Here is a 20,168-nt window from a genome sequence, read left to right as displayed (position 1 = left end):
GATCTAATTTAATACTTGGCCATCACAGTGTTCACACTCTAGTACATATGAGTTGTGGTGCAGTTGAGTGTCACATTGTGATGATTTTACAGATATAACTCTGTGGCTTACATAGAATCAGATAAGATCTGATTCTTTTTTTTTTTCTTGAGGGTGGGGGTGGGGAACGGGAAAGGCCTAGCTGGACTACAGCTGTGAGGGGAGTAGATACTCAGCCAACACTGGATCGACTTGCTTTCTTTCTCTTTCTCTCTCTCCCTCTCTCCCACACACTGCGCCCACGTCATTGTTCAGCTCTAGGGAACGGCCTGCATTCCTCTTCCTGGCAGCTCTTTGCTCATTTCCAGCAAGCCAAAGGGAAAAACACAGCTGGATCCTTTTTCTCCTATTTCCTTCTTTCTTTCGTTCTTGTGTCAAGGCGGAGCGGATCACCCCTGGCTCTGGCTGGTGGCAGGAAAATAAATTACAAACATGTGCAGGACATAGTGTTATTGAACGACTGAGCTGAGAGGAAAGTCCAACAGTTTGACATCACCTTTGACCTCTGAGCTTTAGCAGACATTTGGAAGCACATGTTTAAAAGGAATTTCCACTTTTACATAGGAGATTCGCATTTTTAACACCGAAGTATGCTAGCACGGGGTCAGCATTCGGTGTTCTGCAATAAAAGTGACAGATTAGCCAGTCAAAATTCGAATCTGGGATGACTGACAGCTATGTATGTCCACCTTAAAAGCCTCGCCGCTTTTTACCATCTCCTGGTCAAAAACAGCCCTCTCTCAGATGAACGAGTAAAGAGAAATACACCTAGAATTTTCTATAAATGTGTTCTTGCACACTTTCGTTGTGTCGACACCATTCCACAACCGCTTGGTTAATACTGTAATACAGTAACATACGTGGACTTCACTTTCTAACTTAGAAAAGTGATTAATTTTAAGTGAATTATTCTGAAAATCTCTCCTATACGGACCATAAAAGCATGTACCCCCAATACCTCCATCATTTCAGGTCCATTTATATGTAAATCTCTCTCCCTAATGATATTAATCAATGCTTCAATGTAATCAATGTACTTGTCAAATGTGAGCTCAATGACACGAACACGGCTAGATGTTATTGTACGTGTGAACCCGGACTAGAATATTACTGGTGTGAAATGGAGGAAAATGGGGGGAAGGGCTTCCAGGGGGCGAGAGTGGTTATAAGAGTTCGAAACAGCTGTGTGAAATTTGATTGTCTTACGTGATGTTTATTACACACACACTTTTTTTTCGAGAATTTCCAGCTCCAGCGTTCTCTTATGTTACATCGCAGCGCTCTCGTGCAAAAAGTGTACAAGTTTGCAGGCCTGATACAGTTATGTAAATTCTCACCCCAATATCTCACCACTCCCTCACCGGCACACCCCCTTTCACCAGCATGCTAAAACTGCGACTTGCTGAAACGTGCCCTGTGGTTCACCTCTGATCCACAGGATTGTCAGGCCTGCTAATCATGCTAATCATGAGTATAATGTGTATAGACATGAATGCAGAATAATCAGTCTCATAATTCATATGTGACATTGTGCTGGGTTTTTCCCGATCACCCGCATGAGCGTGCTGTCTCAGTGCCAGTGCTGTTCTAGCACACTGTGTGCGATGTAAGTGACTAAAGTGCACCACTCCTTAACACACACAGGCTGGGCCGGAAACGCAGGTGACTGTGAACACGTGGATCACGCCTTCACTCGTACACTGAAGCACAGTCAGCTTTCTCTGTTAAATTTCGAGATATAACTTTCAATTGATGTTCTGTAATTGAAATTCGTTTATTAGTCTCTGTAAGTGATAGAATGTTTTTTCTTTCTGTATATGAATACCATAAAGCAGCATTTCTTTGTGAACTTTATGTAGATTTATCATCTTTTGTTCATAGTCCAACTCTTTACATATTAAACGCTTTTTAAAAGCACACACTAATATATCTGTTTCATCATTTTTTTTATTCCAACATTTCAGATGCACAGAATAAACATACAGTTAAATTATTAGATTTTGTTTTGAGTTGCTGGGGTTGTGCTGTAAGAACTTAATTTACTTATTAATTAGGGATGTGCATCTACTTAACTGAGGCCGATGCATAGCCTACAATACAATACATTAAAGATGCATATGAAGCAGCTGCCAATGCGATATGATTCACCCATAATTACAGAAAAAGACAGAATTCTTTTCCTGTTGTGTGTCCAGGAAGACGCAGTTCTACCTCTGCCATGTTAATCTGTATTCTGTGTGACTCTGAGGACACGCCCGGGTCTTTGTAGTGTTGTGATCATATTCATGTAGCAGCAGTGATGCTGAGAGAGAACGTGCATGAGAAACTGTTTAGAACGAGACATCTACATGTAAAATATTGGTCACAGATTATTGGTTCTAAATAATAAAAGTATAGCGCATCTACTAATAATTATATATAAATAAACCGTTTTTACAGATGCAAAACTGTTAAAAACAATGCATCACGATACAAAGGACAACTTGTTACCGAAGTACACTTTTTTAAATCAATGCATCACATCGATATATATATATATATATATATATATATATATATATATATATATATATATATATATATATATATATATATATAACACAATATAAAACATTGGTAATAGTGGTAACACACACACACATATATATATATATATATATATATATATATATATATATATATATATATATATATATATATATATATATATATATGTGTGTGTGTGTGTGTGTGTGTGTGTGTGTGTGTGTGTGTGTGTGTGTGTGTGTGTGTGTGTGTGTGTGTGTATATGTGTGTGTGTGTTACCACTATTACCAATGTTTTATATTGTGTTATATATATATATATTATTATTATATATTCGAGATGTCGGGAACAAAAAAAATTCATGGTTCGGTATGTACCTCGGTTTTTAATAATTAATATTTTGCGGTTGGGGGAAAGAAATGCAAAACATGAAATTGATTACATTTTTAACAGTTGTAAATAAAATGCCTGCTTGGTTTAATAATATATAAAATATTTCATAATATTTCATAAAAAGAAAAAAATCATTAATACAACACACATTTTTGTTTAGTTTACAGTACAGTACATGTACAATTCCCCTTGAAAAAGAAACCTTCAAAAGGAGAGAGTCAAAACCTCACAATGTTTTGTTACTCGTGAGGGGGCATAGAACGTAACCCCTATGAGTATCGAGTGTGTATGTGTGTGTAAATATTAGGGTTGTCAGTCTGACTGATAATAAGGCGATACCAGAATAATTTGACCTCTTCTAACTTTTATACACATTACATAATGAGAGAATATTTTTTTTTTTTTCGATGTGAATTGATTTATTTAAACATTTAGACATTTCAAGTTTCTATACATATGTATTATGTCTGTGAGTCAAGTATTCACTGAGATTCAGGTTGTTTTATTTGTGTCTGTGAAGAGAGATGACGGAGATGGCAGAGCACACGCCCTGTTTATTTCTTATTTTACAAAAGGAGGCGTTCTGTTGTCATTATGACTGTAGAGAAATAAAAGTAGACCCTTTACAGATTAGAAGGATGAAATGCTCTTATTTGTACGATCAAAAAAGACAGAGTAATTTAAGTTTGTTACAGCGTTATGAGGAAAAATGCCACAAGGTAATTTGCTGGATGTGTGCATCATGGCGAATTGGTTTCTTTTTGTGTTTTTGTGGGGGTTTTTTTTTGCTTGATTTGAGACCTGGTGCATCAGTAAAACAAATATTTACAAACAAAAATATTTTTTTTTTTTATCTGAGTTAAGAAAGGATGTCGTGAATAAATGTGTGTTGCGTTGAAGGCTTTAATTTTGCCTTTTATATTTATTTATTTATATTTTATTAAAAATCATACAGAAATGCACGCTACATTAATCGCACGTTAATAAATTTGGGTCTGTTCAAATATTTATTTTTTTCAATTCATTTTAACAGCCCTTAAATTTATATTTATATTTATATATATTTATATTTATATATATATATATATATATATATATATATATATATATATATATATATATATATATATATATATATGTATGTATGTTTGTATGTATGTGTGTGTAACAAATTATAAAAAAATAAAAAACAATTATAAATCACTAACTTTCCTGGTTATTTTACAACCAGGTCTATTCTTCTATTGTTTGGAATGGTTTAGCTAATAAACTGATAAGAGAATGGACTTTGCGCTCAGGGAATGGTTATGTGTCTCTGCTGAGCAGGCGAGCGGCTCCACCTCTCCTGTGTAAACTTGCCTTTGCTTGGCTGCTATCCAGCTTCCCTGTTCAGTCTGTGGTTTATTCAGTTCACAGAGAATCCAAAAAAAAAAAAAAAAAACACAACCACACTCAGCTCTATCCCAGGACCTGCTAGAGTCATGACGTACCAATATGGTTATTTTGCCTAGTGCATCATATAAGGCGGACAGAGCAGGCCTCGGCTTGTACAGACAGGAAACCAGAGGTATCTTGTTGATGTGTACAAAATGAGTCAGGTCTACTTAAAGTAAATCAGTCACAAAATGACATATCAAATTGACAAAACAATGCATTGTTGAGATTTGTGTTTGTTTTCCTTGCCCAATTAAAATTGTCTCTGACCCCATAAGCTGCATTCTGGAGAGTAAGTATCTCATAGGGTGTTTTTTTTTTTTTTTTTTTTTTTTTTTTTTGCTGGAGTGGAAAAAGAAATCTTGATCAGTTAGCAAAACGTTATCTGTGTGGTGTCTTGTTTCCCACTCAGAGCCTAGATTTGGCTTAGATTCTTCTCAGTATTGAGCATTTCTCCATTACATAACATGTTACACATTGTATTGTGATATATATATATATATATATATATATATATATATATATATATATATATATATATATATATATACAGACGCTCCCCACCTAATGATAGTTAGGTTCCAAACAACTGTTCGTACCATGAAATCTTTCCGAAAATTGTTACTGTGTTCGTTATTGACTATGCATATCTCCTAATGTTGTAAGAGCTATAAATATTATCAAATAAACAATAAAATATATTACAATTATCGAAATACTGTATGAATTTTTTTTATATTAATAAAAAAAAAAAAATAAAAAAAAAAATCACTTTTATTGTTAGGCCTAGTCCAGTGCGCATCATGTAGACCCGTTACTGTTGGACGGCCAGCTCACGGCGGCTCTTCTCTGTTTTGAATTGTTTGGACTCGAAATTGAATGTTCGTGAAGTGGGGAGCTTCTGTATATATAAAATATATTTTAGAGTAGTCAATGTGCCATATAGCAGTATAGACTTACTGTCCTCTAAAAATAACTCGACATACAGCCGCTAATGTCTAAATAACAACATTTTGTGCACCCTAAGTGATAACAGCTGTACGTCATGTAAACATGTTCTATTTATTGCATCTATTGTATCTTGTATTACAGCAGTTCTTCTTCCTCTTGAGGCTGCTCCCATTAGGGGGCGCCACAGCAGATCATCCGTCTCCATACCCACCTGTCCTCTACATCTGCCTCTTTCAACCCAACTACCTGCATATCTTCCCTCACTACATCCATTCACCTCCTCCTTGGTCTTCCTCTTTTTCTCCTTCCTGGTGGCTTCATCCTCAGCATTCTTTTGCCGATATACCTCATGTCCCTCCTCTGCACATGTCCAAACCATCTCAATCTTGCCTACCTCACCTTGTCTTCAAAACTCATTTCCAATCCTGTCTATCGTCGTCACTCCCAACAAAACCTCAACATTTTCAGCTCTGCTACCTCCAGCTCCACCTCCTGTCTTTTACTTTTTGTCTCTAAACCATACAAAATTGCAGGTCTCACCACAGTCCTATAAACTTCCCCTTTCACTCTTGCAGATACCCTACTATCACAAATCACTCCTGCTATCACTCTTCTCCACCCACTCCACCCTGCCTGCAGTCTTTTCTTCACTTCTCTAACACACTCTTCATTACTTTGCACTGTTGATTCCAGGTACCTAAACTTCTTCACCTTCACCACTTCTTCTCCCTGCAACCGCACCACTCCACTGCCCTCCCTCTCATTCACACACATGTACTCTGTCTTACTCCTACTGACTTTCATTCTTTTTCTCTCCAGTGTGTACCTGCACCTCTCCAGGCTCTTCTTAACCTGCTCTCTACTCTCACCACAAATCACAATATCTTCCGCAAACATCACAGTCCATGGAGACTCCTGTCTGACCTCATCCTTCAACCTGTCCAACACCACTGCAAACAGGAAAGGGCTCAGAGCTGATCCTTGATGCAGTCCAACCTCCACCTTGAACCAGTCTGTCGATCCTACTGCACATTTCACTGCTTTCACACTGTCCTCATACATGTCATGCACCACCCTCACATACTTCTCTGACACACCTGACTTCCTCATACAATACCACAACTCCTCTCTCTGCACTCTGTCGTACGCTTTCTCTAAATCCACAAACACAAAATGCAACTCCTTCTGACCTTCTCTTTACTTCTCCATCAACATTCTCAAAGCAAATATTGCGTCTGTGGTGCTCTTTCTCGACATAAAACCATACTGTTATTCGAGAAATGCTTCAAAGCAACTAAGAGTCTGTAAGAGAAACACTTGAAACAGGAAGTATTTGTTACAATGTGAGTAGCCACAGTGACACTGCAATAACTCTAATTATATATATATATATATATATATATATATATATATATATATATATATATATTTATCCCTTTGGCAGTGTTGTGTATGTTTTGGCAGTGTTGTGTATGAGGCAGACTCTAATCAAACTTGCAGTCTGCCAGTTACTATGTTCCTGAGGGAACTCCGATTGTAACTATTTTCTGCACATTAAAATGATTGCATTAACTAAAAGCCTGTACTGATACAATTTGGTTTGAATATGTGTTTCGTGTCTATACCATGTATAGGGCAGTGGTGGTCCAGTGGTTAAGGCTCTGGGTTACTGATCATAAGGTCAGGGGTTCAAGCCCCGGTATCGCCAAGCTGGCACTCTTGGGCCCTTGAGCAAGGCCCTTAACCCTCTATGCTCCAGGGGTGCCGTATCATGGCCGACCCTGCGCTCTGACCCCAGCTTCTAAACAAGCTGGGATATGCGAAGAACAAATTTCACTGTGCTGTAATGTATATGTGACAAATAAAGGCTATTCTATTCTATTCTATTCTACCGTTACACTCCTAATATATATTATTTTAGTTATCGAGTAATCGGTTAAGAAGTACTTTACATTTTTTTATTATTTTTTTTTATTAAAGAGCAATAATAAATATACAAGAGAAAATAAGATGTTTTCTAAAAAGGAAACAAATTACTTGGTAATTTTAAGAGACCCATTTTATTGCTGAAATTGCATACAAGAATATCTGTGAAAACTAAACACATTTACTGCATTTAATTGCCATATTAAATCAACGTGCAAATACAAATAAAAAATAAAAATATAAAAATAAATCAGATTACTTAAAATAAATAAATAAATAAAATGCACTGTACTGTGTTTTCTTTATGTTTTAGTTTGAATTGATCCCAAACTTTCTGTCGTTTTCTTTGGCATGAATCATATAGAAGCCCGTTTCCGCCACATCTAAATGTTTATTTATTTTTAACAATTCTGACTATTTTTCTCGCAAACATCCAACATTTCCGGTGCGTCTACCGGTAACCATATTGTCGGGTTGAAGTTTGAAGCTGTTGGTGTATGAACGAGGTTCTTCTGCTTTAAGTGTCTTTTCCCGTCTCCTCCAGAGCTAATTGTTAGACAGAGTTCTCTCCAGAGATCAGATGCTTAGTTTGATACCATGTGATCCTAATGATTGTTTTACATTTAATTTTCAGTGTGTAAAGCTTTCTGGCACTACAGAGGGGGTGATGCTACCATATTGACAAGAAAAGGAAAGTCAGAATTGCAAGGAAAAAAGTCTAAATCTGGCAAACTTTTTTTGAACGTGGCGGAAACTGGCTTACGTATGAACCATTTCTCCATATTTTTTATTCTGCAGCGTCTTCTGTGTTTCTGTGTGTCCAGAGCGCTTCAGAGTTTAGCGGGTGGTGCGTCAGTAATAATTGTCCACGATGATGCACTTTGCTCCATGTGGACTAAACAAATTAATAATGAACAATGAAAATAATTTCCCTCAAACAATTTTTTTGTATTCGGACTACTCGAGGAATCGTTTTAGCCCCTATATATACATCTATTTGTTATTAATATATTTATTCATATATATTATATATACACACACAAACTAGAACCCTAGTTCGTTTAAAAATAAAATAAAAAAAAGAAGAGGAAAAGGATGTCACGATGACCATGACTTTCATCCTGATAATGTCCTTGTTCTTATTTAGACAATAAATAGCAAAATGTGTTAGTGGATTAACTCTTAACTAATTCATTTCTGTATGTCTCAGTGACTGAATAAAAGTATTTCAGGCACATTTTCCTACATTTGACCTTTTTTTTGTACCTAGTACAGCTAGATTTTTATGCATCCTGTGGTCTATCAAAGCCTAGATGCGTAAGATGGACAATCATAACTATATAGTTCGCCCCAAATACATTTTTTCACACAAAAGTTCACAAAAATGTTCTCAAACTTTAGTAATAGTGGTATATCTTACTGTTCCTGCTATTGGTTTTCTTACTTTTTTCCTGCTACAGGCAAAGTCTGACTGTTGACGGTGAGAACTATCCCATCATTCTCAACACACATTTCAGCCAGAAAGTGGTGGGGGACGAAAAGCAGGACAACAGTGTAAAGCTTCTGTGCCTCAAGGAGAAGGCCAAACCATATCCTTTAACCAGGTGCCTATGGAAAAGTGAAGAGAATTCTACTCCGACATCCGCCTCTAATAAACAGGTGCGCTATTTGTCTTTTTGTAGCTATGTGAATATATCTAACAGGCGTGTCCTCTCACGTTTGTTGAAAGTTCATTGCTGCCTCTATTGAATTCATGATGAGATTTATTTTCAAGTTGGATTTGGAAGGCAAGGATTTAGCCCTTAATGATGATTTAATACTAAGGTAAAAAGCTACACCATGATACCTCCTTGTCTGAGTCCCTTATCTTGCTGCTTTTTTCTTTTTTTTTCTCCTCTGGTAATAAGAGTGCACATTTTTCAATCAGGGGGGGAGTGGTGGCTCCAGCGGTTAAGGCGCTGGGTTGCCGATCGGAAGGTCTGGGGTTCAAGCCCCAGTATCGCCAAGCTGCCACTCTTGGGCCCTTGAGCAAGGCCCTTAACCCTCTATGCTCTGGGGGTCCCTTACGAGGGAAATATCAAGGTCCGTGATGTCGGTGTGACGTGGGGCCGCCTTCGCCGAACTTCAACCAAGTTCTTGTTCTGTTGCTTGTTTCTTCTTGCTTAAAAAAAAAAAAAAAAAAAAAAAGGTGGGTCCCACAGTTGAAAACATGGAAATATATTAAACCGATTTATTGTTCCAACTTGACATGGTTCGATTCTATATAGGTCCCAAACAACCATTTTTTAACATTTATTTATTTATTTTTGTTCTACAGGTTACATGTGTAGTTCAAGCAATTCAATCACACAAATGGTTCACATTGATGGGTCTGCACTTTGCTTATTTCGTTCCAAAAATCCTGCTCTTTGGGATTCCTTAGCACCGCTGGTATCATGGTGTATGCAAGCAGCGCTACCTCAACTGATATCCCTTGCCATGAGAAAATTAGCATAAAAGGAAAGCAGGCCTTGCACAGTGCATCCTCCCTCCTAAAGAAAAATTGGTGTATAGTGAAATCAGGGAGAAGTTTTTCAAAGCCTGACACTATTTATTGGCATGACCCTAGATTTACTGAACCTCTCCATTTTATCTGTGAATAAAAGACTTAATTCTGCTTGCCAGTCAGTTGCAGGAAGGCTGCCATGTGTGGTTTTGACATCTGCTGTACTTTAGGACTGATGGTAGCAGCTTTAGACTTGTTGGGACTATGGATTTATCAGAAGAAGGATATCGGCTTGTAGCTGGACATCAAATCGCACATGTGGAAACCTAGTCTAGTCATAGCTTAGCCTTTTTTGGATTCATACTTAATCCTTGATTAGCAGCTCAGCGATGATCTCAACGAATTTCAATAAATCTTACATGATCCTTTTACTGTTTTTAATGTTTGTATAGTATACACAGACCCATGGGGATGCAGGAAATGTGTTTGAGTCTCTGTTGGAGGCTTTGGAGGCTTGTGGGACATCAGCGACTGTATGTGGGCCTGTGGAAGTGGTGGTCCAGAGGATCTATTTCTACTCTGTCACACAGATGCTACACACAAGCTTACCCAGACATCCGACTCTTAGCAAATGCCGCTCTGGAAGAGCGCAGCAGCAACACGTTGGCAGGTATGGTACTTTTTAAGTCACTGCCATAAAACATGTAAAGAAATAATTTGTGACTGAACCCTCCATATCTCGAACACTTCTCGGCTTACTTTTAGGTAACGATATATACAGGAGTAAATATTGTTCTGTCCATGTAAATAGTTTTTTTTTTTTAATGAAAAATAATCTGATATTGTAACATTAATATACTGTGAAATCACTCTGGTCTTTTTTTTTTTTTTTTTTTTTTTTTTTTTCCTTTCCTTTTGATGGCTCCCAACTGGAGACACTTTTTAGTCATTTGAACTACATGAGCTAATATTCTGAAGATTTCCAACGATGCATCCACCATTTTGTCACTGCAGGAAGTGTTTAAAAAGCTGTTGTGGATTTAAACACCGGTGGAGTGGAAGCGTATTGGAATACATTAAATGTTCTTTATTGAAACTTTTTTGTCTTTTTTTTTTTTTTTTTTTTTTACAGAATGGCATAGAACAATATTGTGGTAGCGTAAGATGCACTATCGCCAGAGGACTGTTCTTTTGGAAGTGCAAAAGCACTTTCCTCATGAAACACACCCAATATTTGATGAGTGTGTTGGGTGTATCCTTTATCAGATATCCTTGGAGAATTGGAAAAAAGAAAATCTTGACTGCTTAGGGTTATTTTTTTTTATACAGTGCTCTATGTCATGTTCTTGGCCTTAGTATTTGATTGTCTCTCATAACTTCTTGTTGACCAAATACTTACCAAAAGCAGTGATTCAGTGAAACTAGGATCTATTTGGCCGTTTTTCCAGAGAAAAACAGCAGGTTGTATACAAGGGCTGGTCCGGTTCTAAAAATAGTGCTTTAGGAGGATTATTACTTAGCTGTAAAATGCTTGTGATTGTAATTGAGAGGTCGCTAATTTCCTGGCAGAACCGCCTGTAGAGAGACTGTTGTGTAATCACCGTACAGCCGTTATTTGCGGTAAGCTTGATTTAAAAATAGTAACAACACGAGAAAAAAAAGCGCAAAAATATCATTAGGATATTTTGTTCAAAATAAATAGCTGTATTTGTTGCACGATAAACCGTTGCAACCGATAAATTATATTCATTAAATGGATTTCGTATTTTTCCAAGCGCTACAAGCATATCTGGACTGCAGACCGAGGTTTGTGGATCCTTCATATTCAAACCCTAACGGTGTATAGTTATGATATTGCAGCGGTGAATGCAGTATGCTGTTTTAGTGATTCACAGGTAATTACTCAGTCTGTGGTGGTGCCAAGGCTCCAGGCGTTTTCAGATGATCTAACAAATGCTTAGGTTGCAAATAGTTTAAAAATAGGTGGCAAATATAAATCATTATGCATCGAAGAAGGTAAAGTGTACAGCGATTACTTTTTTACCTTTAACTTTATATCCGAGAATTATATCATCAACCTTGGGATTGCGAACCAATAGAAAACAGATCGTTGGATTCCTTGGCCAATAAAAAAATGGAGAAGCAGCTGTTGCTGATTCGTGCAACTTCACGTTCAAATTGGACGAGTTCGACTCACGATAATGCCAAAAAAGCAAAAAATTGACTGTGTTTGCCGAATGGGACACTTTTTTTTTCTGCTCCATCATTAAGAGAGACACAAGCCAGTGGTGGCTGCCTATGAGATCATGTATTTGGAAGAAAACAAATAGCACTTTCCTCTGACTGGGTTACTCTGCCTTTTAGCACAAAATGAGCAGCAGCTTAAAAATATGTCTCAGAAGAAGCACATATTAGCATTTAACCCTCTTTAAGTCAAGTCGAGAGGCTTTACACAGTGGTCCACAGTAAACAGTAAAAACGAGACAACGTTCCTCCAAAACCCTGGTGCTACACTACACAACAAAGAGCTACATAAAGTGCCATAGAGTGCCATACAGACAGACAACACAAGACAGTGTAGGACAGATACACATAACACAGGTTAGCGCCGACCAGTAACCCTACTGTATACTCTGAATGTACAGTACTGTGCAATTAGTATATGTAAACAAACACAATGCAGTGCAAAAACAGCAGTGGCAGCAGTCGAGAGGTGCAAAAACAAAACAGCATATAAATGGTGTAATGTGGTTAAGTATAAATAATAATAAAGAAATGGTGGTGGAATGGATTGAGATGAGTAATGAGTGTGTGTTGAGTTCAGGTTGTACAGTTCAATGACACATTTGGGTGAGTGTGTGAGTTTTAGTTTAATTTGTTAGCTGGATGGGGGACGGGAACTGGCAGGTGGCCAGTTACTGATCAATAAATACAGATCAGCAATTACCTATTAATAAGTAACGTCATGTGATGCTGGACTTCGGCCTCGATTTTTTTTTTTCTCGTGCTCCACGTATCTGGAAAAAAAAAAATGTCCATCATGATTTGCTTACTGTAAGATTCTTTTCTGTCAACAGTCCTGTTGACCTGCTGAGCAACAGCAGTGGGTCGAGATTGTTGACCGAATAGGCTGGGATGCACGTGCAGAAAAAAGCACATGGCTAGACACACCAAATGCAGAAAGAAAGAACCCTAGAAAGAGTAACAGTTGGAGAGAGTCATTTGACTGCCTCCAGTAACTGGATCCTGGTCAGTTGCTCTAGCAGGTTGTAAACACATAACTTTGGCGCACATCACATCGTGTTTTGTGTACATCTCAGGATAGAACACCATATGGAACAGCGAGCGAGCCCGGACATGACCTCTCGATGGTAGTGATGATAATGTTTATATTCAAGTAGGAATGAGCACACAGTTAAACAACAAGCTCATCGGCTGAGACATACCCTGGCTCCAGATTGGGCAGCCTGGCACACGTCAGAACTGGATTTCTGCTCTTTTGTCACTTCCTTTTTGTTTATTCCATGTAAAAAAAAAAAAAAGTAAAACCCCTCCCACGTTTGGACTGCACAAATTAGTGTTTGTTATCGAGTGAAACGATCATCTGGATAGTATAGCAGGTCACCAGCGTTCCAAGTTTCGGTTGCATTCTGTAAATTTCCAACCGTTTCAGTTAACTGTTTTTAACTTTCTTGTGCTGTCTTGCGGTATCTTCATCAACATACACACTCTAAACACAATGGAAGACTCCTTCGAGATGTTTGGTAACATAGATTTAGGGTCTAATAAGTTTAGCATACTTTTCGTAGAAGCAGCACTTCCAATGCTTCATGCTTTAGGAAGCCCACCTTGATTTTAGTGAGTTTTCACACACTCACTTTTCTTTTTTTTCTTTTTTTATGCTTCACTGAATCCCACTTCCTGAGAATAATCAGGATTTGTTTTCACTCCAAGACAATATTTAGTTCCAGTAAAAGGTCCGTGGAGCATAAACAAGCAGAAGACGCTCTCGGTTCGAATAGAGGAGTGGAGAGGAGGGGATGTTTTCAAAAAAGAAGTTAGAACAAAATGTGCTTGAGGTGTCTGATTACAAACCTGTTTATCACAAACCACGTCCTCATTGGTAAAATCTGTGGCGGAAGGAATCCCGCCTACTTTGTTTCAGCCAATCTGTGTGCTTTGGAGCATTCTTATGGGGAGGGCTAGTCTCGGTGGGGTTGTGTGTGTGCACGCGTGTGTGTGTGTGTGTATGTGTCGAACAAGCTCAATGGTGTGCAGTTCCAGTAAGTGCCCCCACATTGCTGTGAATTCTTGTGATTACTCACAATAGCAAATTCCTGAAGGTGGCCAATGGCAGCATTCACATTGAATGGCACAGTCGTTGACTGCTTCATCCACCAGAGTAGGTAGTAGATGTTTGTCAACCTGGTCTGAGCATGTGGTTTTGCTCCGTCACCTTCTAAGTTCTCGAGTTACACACGCACAAGCCCAAACAAGCCTCACAACACTCGAACCATTTAACTCCATCGCTCACTTCAGCTACGATCAGTTTCTCAGATTCTCTGTCCGATTCACTTCCCTGGATCGCAGAACTCTTACATTGTTACATCTCTGTTATAAACGTTACAGCAGAGCTCGTTCCCAGTCTGGTCACAGCATGCCATGATTGTGTTTGTGATCCAGAAATGAAACCTATATAAACATGTATCAAATGTCATAATCAGGCCTCTTTCATACTCCCACACAGTTTCCCCTCCTCAACACAATGTTTTTATGAACTCGTTCGAATCTCAGTTTTACCATCCAGAACAGCGTCCTAAGGTGAAGCAGCTCTTTTTTTTCTGTTTATAGAACACGTCGCTCGTTCGCTCTACTTCTGCACGTATGCTTTCGCCAGCGTAAACACTTTAATATTAACCAGCGTGAAAAGGATGATGTTTGCTCAGGAGTCATGTACGTATTTTTTTTTTTTTCTTCAACGAAATGATTTCAGTTCATTGCATAAGTATGAACTTTTTTTTGTTTATTTTGGTGGATCTGGATTCAATTAGGATGCTGTGAGGCGACTTAAAATTGCTCGTATGTTCAGCCTTAGCACAAAATACTCTGTTCTGGCACCTAAGAACATATTATTCTCACACTGAAGTATGGTGCTGTTCACATTATATTGTGATTTTTTATCAGCAGGGACTGGAAAACTGGTCAAGGTTGAGGGCAAAATGGATGAAGCCCCATTCAGGGCAACACTGGAGGGAATTCTGTTTGTGTCTGCAAGGAAACTTGGAGGAGATTCATCTCTCAACAGGACAGCAAACCCGAACATATACGTTCTGATCATATACGTTCACTCTCTTACTTTCTGCCTTTTCTCTTCTCAGGTGTTGTTTGCTGGTGCAGGATGTGTACGGTATGTTCAGTGAAGTGGAGATGCAGTGCGCGTCTTCGGAAGAGGAGCAAAACGACTTCACGAAGCAGATGCTGGGAAAAGCGTGTCTGCTGCAGGGTCTGAAGGTGATCCGGCGCCTAACTCGTGAGAGGTGACCACCACAATGCCATACAGGATTGTTATTTGATGCAATAAATAATAAAAAAAAATGTTGTTTGGAAAAAAAAAAATACTGCTTAAAGGTAGCAAATCAGCTTACACTATACAGCTATAAGTATGTGGACACTTGTGCGTTCCACCTGTGTGCTTCTTTCTCAAGCCGTTGCCACAAATTTGGAAATGCAGACGTGTCCTGAATGTCGTTGTACACTGTAGAATTGCAATTTTCACTGGAATTGAGAGACCCGAACCTGTTCCAGCTTGACAGTGCCCTGCTGCACTGTGAGCCCCTTCGAGATATGCTTTAAGTTTGGCGTAGAAGAACTCGAGCGTCCTGAACAGAAACTCTTTAAACACCTTTGGAGATATAATGTAATAGTGACTGCACTCCAGACCTTCTCACCCATTACTAGTGCCTGATCTCACCAATGCTCTTAAAGCTAAATAATCTCAATGCCCCACATGCCATGCCCTAAAATCTGCTCCATCTTTTTCCAATATGGATCCATAAATCCAATTTTCTATAATATAGAACACTTTTTAACTGCACTTTGTCACATTGTCACATCACCTTGTCATAGATTTTCTTTGAGCAGCTCACTGCAAAGTTTGTTTATTTCTCTCAAAGCCCAAATCCAAAATATCACCATGCCTCCCAGATTATTCATAAAAAAAACCTTTTAAAAACCTTTTAGGTAAATTGGTTGGCCCCCTTTAAAAAAGGTCTCCTTTGTCCCTATCCTCATCTCAGCACTTCGACTGCTGCATCAGGCTGGACTGGAAGAAGCAGTCGAGCAGGTCAAGTACGAGCTAGCTTTGGCTGTGGAACTGGTTCTGAACAATACGTCCATGCTTGTACAGACAGACAGACAGACACACACACACACACACACACACACACACACACACACACACACACACACACACACACACACACACACACACAGTCTTAGGGACTCCAAGTCCCACAGCTGCACACGGTAAACTGTTGTCATGTATCAGAGCAACTCAGGCTCTGCGTTTCTACCGAACACTGCCTCATAATTCGTGTTTTATTAGAGTTGTCTTGTTAGCCCCTGTACTTTTTATCTCACAAGTAATCTAAGACCCCTACTTGTGTTTTGCCTCTATTAGTTGCATATGTTTGCATTTTTTCCCCACTTTCCATTTGTCTTAGAATATGAAAGCAAGCTTAAATCAAAAAGACCAGGAGGTAAAAGAGAACGATCTTTAAAAAATGTATTGTAATAAGTCGAACAAGAAGAAAGTCTAGGGTTTGGGTTTGTTTCAGGAAGCGAAATAGTAACGACGCGGGCATCTTCTTGCAGGTTTAACGGATCCCACACTTGCCTCTTGTTTTCGCCAGTGCGTGTTGGCTGGGTTTCAAACTAAATGAGGCTAAGAAAAAACAACACGCTAACACGTTCACACCTCTGATTTGTCTCGACTGCCTTTTTAAGGCGCACTCGTTTCAGATTTGTTTATTGTTCGGCAGCTTGAAGGGGTTTACAAAGACTTCAGAAAATTCAGTTTCAGAATCAAACACGATTTTATGAAGTTACCATGCTGCTTTTCATTTGTTAATTATTTGCATGAATCTTCTCTAAAGGGTGATCTCCCCTCTCTCTCTCTCTCTCTCTCTCTCTCTCTCTCTCTCTCTCTCTCTCTCTCTCTCTTCAGATGTTCTCAGCTCTTCAGTTTGATTGACAGTTTATGGCCTCCTGCGGTTCCTCTGCAGGTTCCTGGAGAAGGTTCATGCTGTCAGACTGTAGGTGTAGTGTCATACCAATATCTTACATTGTACAAATGTCTTGAACAATTATACCTCAGACTTCTCAATTCTGATTGGTCAGAAAGTATGGTAGTGTGCATGCTACATTTGCTCAACCGTTATGGAAGGAGTCTCCAGTGTCAGAGGTTAAACTTGGGTATGATTTGTTTTAGCGTTGCAGTGCCTCAAAAACTTCGTTGTGTGATGTAGCCTGGCGCGAAACAGCCAGAAATTTCTGACCAATCAGAATCAAGAATTCATTAGACACCTTGATGCTGTCTTTCTGCATAAATACAAAATGTGATTTTATTTATTAATTTTTTTTATAACTTCATGCAAGATGACTAATCTCATAAATTGTGACGTTCGTGTAGGTTAAAGTCGCAGCACCGAGATTCTGTTACAGACTTGCGGGACAGCGAGACACCGTGTCCCCTAAATGCAGCTCGCCGTTGTACCGCCCTCCTTTAATACAGACCCTCAGAGAAATCTTGCAGGTTTCTTATGTCACTTCAAATTCACTTTGTACTCATTTGTTTATTAGTTCAGACATATAGATTTATTCATTTAATAAATTTAAATTTTTTTTTTTTTCATCTTTTAGAATGAGCATGTGAATCAGCGGTGCAGCTTCAAGTGTACTTTGATTTATACAAGAAAACAGGTCAGTTCCTGCTATCCTTTCTTTATTATATTTTGACCATGTGTCCTAGGTTGCCTGAACAGAGGAATGTGTGCTTAAATAAAAAAAAAAAAAAAAAAGAGAAAGTCAGCATATTTCTCTTCTCAATGGCTTGAGGTAAAACTGACCAGTGCTTAGTGTTTCATGGGTCAGTTTGTAATGCCTGTGTAATCTCTAAAGATCTATTGGAGCGTTGTACCTTTTCAAAATGCATTTGTGTGTAACAAGCAAGTACTGTGGAGTTGTTTTTTAAAAAAAAAAAAGAGAGATATAATATTTAGCTATCTTCGGCGGAGAAGACCAAACAAATGAACGTTGCCATGTAACAGTCATTATTATTATTATTAGGGGGCCAAGCACCAGTTGTTAAAGTTAATTAAAACAAATGAAATGATGTAATAAATATGTAAAATGTAAAGAACATGATTTGATGAATACCACTACACTGTTTTACTTTTCAAAATCAGGTTTCGAAGGAAAAAAGAAAAAAATCTCTTTGGTTTGTTTTTCTGCCTTCTCCCTACTTTTACTGTTTCCTGTCAAGCCATTTTTCATTTGAGATAACAAAATTGGAGGGCACTGAAAGATATAAGCTTTTTTTTTTTTTTTTTTTTTTTTTGGAAAGATAAGGTGTTTTTGCTCTCTGCTTACTATAAGGTTGTTATAGTGTTATATCAGCAAGACACACAGACTGTATACTGGCACAACTGTTGTTAAATATCTGCTAACCACGCCTATTATAACAGTATAGAAACACGAGACGATTACCTGGAGAACAATACCTTAAACTGTCTCTGCTACCCAGTGCTGAGTGTTGTTCAAGTGTTCATTTGAACTACAGTGTGTCATGGATTATCGTCCTGTCAGTGGTGTGTTATGTAACTGTGTGCACCTGTTTTGTGTTAATGCTTTGATTTGATATTTTCCGAGTATCTTCCAATTCCGTTTTTCTTTCGGTTCTGCACCTTCTGCAGGGTAAAGAAGAGAAGGACCTCTTACTGTTTGTGACAGACGCCAGCCTGCAGGATGAGCAGAGGTCAGAAGGCGTTAGACGGACTCTACCCGTATATGTGAATTCCACGTCCCTACTCCAGCCATCAGTCCTTCAAGCCATCGCCGCACCGTCACCCCAGTTCAGGCCGAGATTCGTTTTTACAGACGCTGTAATAGAGCAGGGTGAGCCGTGTATTAATACTGGAACATAAATAACAAACAGGGTGATGTGATGAAGCGGAGCTCGATTAGTTCTCGATAACTTTTGTCTTTTGTCGCTACAGCATTTTTTGATTTATTTGTAATGAATCAGCAGTCGATGACAAAACCGTTAATAATGTGATCTGTTTTTAAGGTAAGATAATCATCACAGGGGAGTCTGTGGTTCAACTAGACTTGGAACTATTACAACATCAGGATATACCTTCACCCCAGTCTGTTGTTCTGGATCAGCTGAGCGCCGAGAGCCCGTCCTGCTCACTTTGCACTGTTACAGGTAGGTACATTCTCACCATCTCATATACTCTCATATACAGGTTTCTTTCTTGGTATCAGTTCCTGCACATTGACTACTATAGAAATGAAACGTGGATATATTTTAATGTCCCTTGAGGAAATACACTAAACTGGTTGCTGAAATGTGAGGGGTTCACACACTTTTGTGAGATTTTGTATATACCATAAGATTAGTATGTGCTTTTTGAGCTTTTGAACGTCCCATTCCACATTTAGTCTCCGTTTGCAGGTCTAATAACCTCCACTCTTCGAGGAAGATGCTCCAGTTTGGATTGTGCTTGTGGAGATTTGTGATCATTCAACCACAAGGGCGTGGCCACTCAATATCTTCCACTCCAACCCATAATAACCATTTCTTCATGTAGAAGAAATCTTACCTTTGTGCACGGGGGCACTGTCTTGCTGGAACAAGTTTGGTTCCTGTTCCTGTGGATGAGCTGTTACTACAGAAACCATATTTCCTACAAAAAAACAATGCTATAAATACATTTAGAGATGCTGTTCAAGAATTTAGTAGCAATGTGTCTAAAAAATAATAAAAAGACGTAAACGATCTTCTAAAAAGGCTCAATTCTGGTCGATCTGTTGTTTATTCACGTGTGATGTTTTACATTTTGCACCACGGCCTTTTGGTTTTTTAGATCATGCACAGATGCGCTGACCTTCCGTCGAGTATTTTCCAGGGAAACCTTTTATTTTTAATTCATTGGTCTTGAAGTGGTTGCAGCTTGTGCAGGTGCTGAGACAGACCTGTACAGTTCTTCAAACTACGGCAGCAAAAAAAAAATTTTATTCATTCTCTTTACATCTCAACGGAGCCCTTTGGATCACGGTGTGGTCACTTACAGTGAACCCCCTGAACTCACGGGGGCTACGTTCTAAGACCACCCGCAGCCACTATGGTACC

The 20,168-nt window shown here is 38.6% G+C and overlaps 1 protein-coding gene across 1 annotated transcript in view; it reads left to right on the top strand.

The window, feature by feature from the left end:
• spidr (scaffold protein involved in DNA repair) overlaps positions 1-20,168 on the top strand; it is a 37,285-nt gene that overhangs the window by 14,847 nt on the left and 2,270 nt on the right. Inside the window, exons 9-16 of the mRNA XM_083521301.1 lie at positions 8,730-8,928; positions 10,207-10,424; positions 15,133-15,291; positions 16,980-17,067; positions 17,445-17,567; positions 17,675-17,734; positions 18,727-18,928; positions 19,101-19,241. Coding sequence (XP_083377427.1) covers positions 8,730-8,928; positions 10,207-10,424; positions 15,133-15,291; positions 16,980-17,067; positions 17,445-17,567; positions 17,675-17,734; positions 18,727-18,928; positions 19,101-19,241 — 1,190 coding nt within the window. The remainder of the gene's footprint in view (positions 1-8,729; positions 8,929-10,206; positions 10,425-15,132; positions 15,292-16,979; positions 17,068-17,444; positions 17,568-17,674; positions 17,735-18,726; positions 18,929-19,100; positions 19,242-20,168) is intronic.

Source organism: Silurus aristotelis (genome assembly GCF_946808225.1).
Source record: "Silurus aristotelis genome assembly, chromosome: 1".
Classification (NCBI taxonomy): Eukaryota; Metazoa; Chordata; class Actinopteri; order Siluriformes; family Siluridae; genus Silurus; species Silurus aristotelis.
The sequence above is the reverse complement of the archived record's forward strand: the minus strand, read 5'-3'. Positions and strand labels throughout refer to the sequence as shown.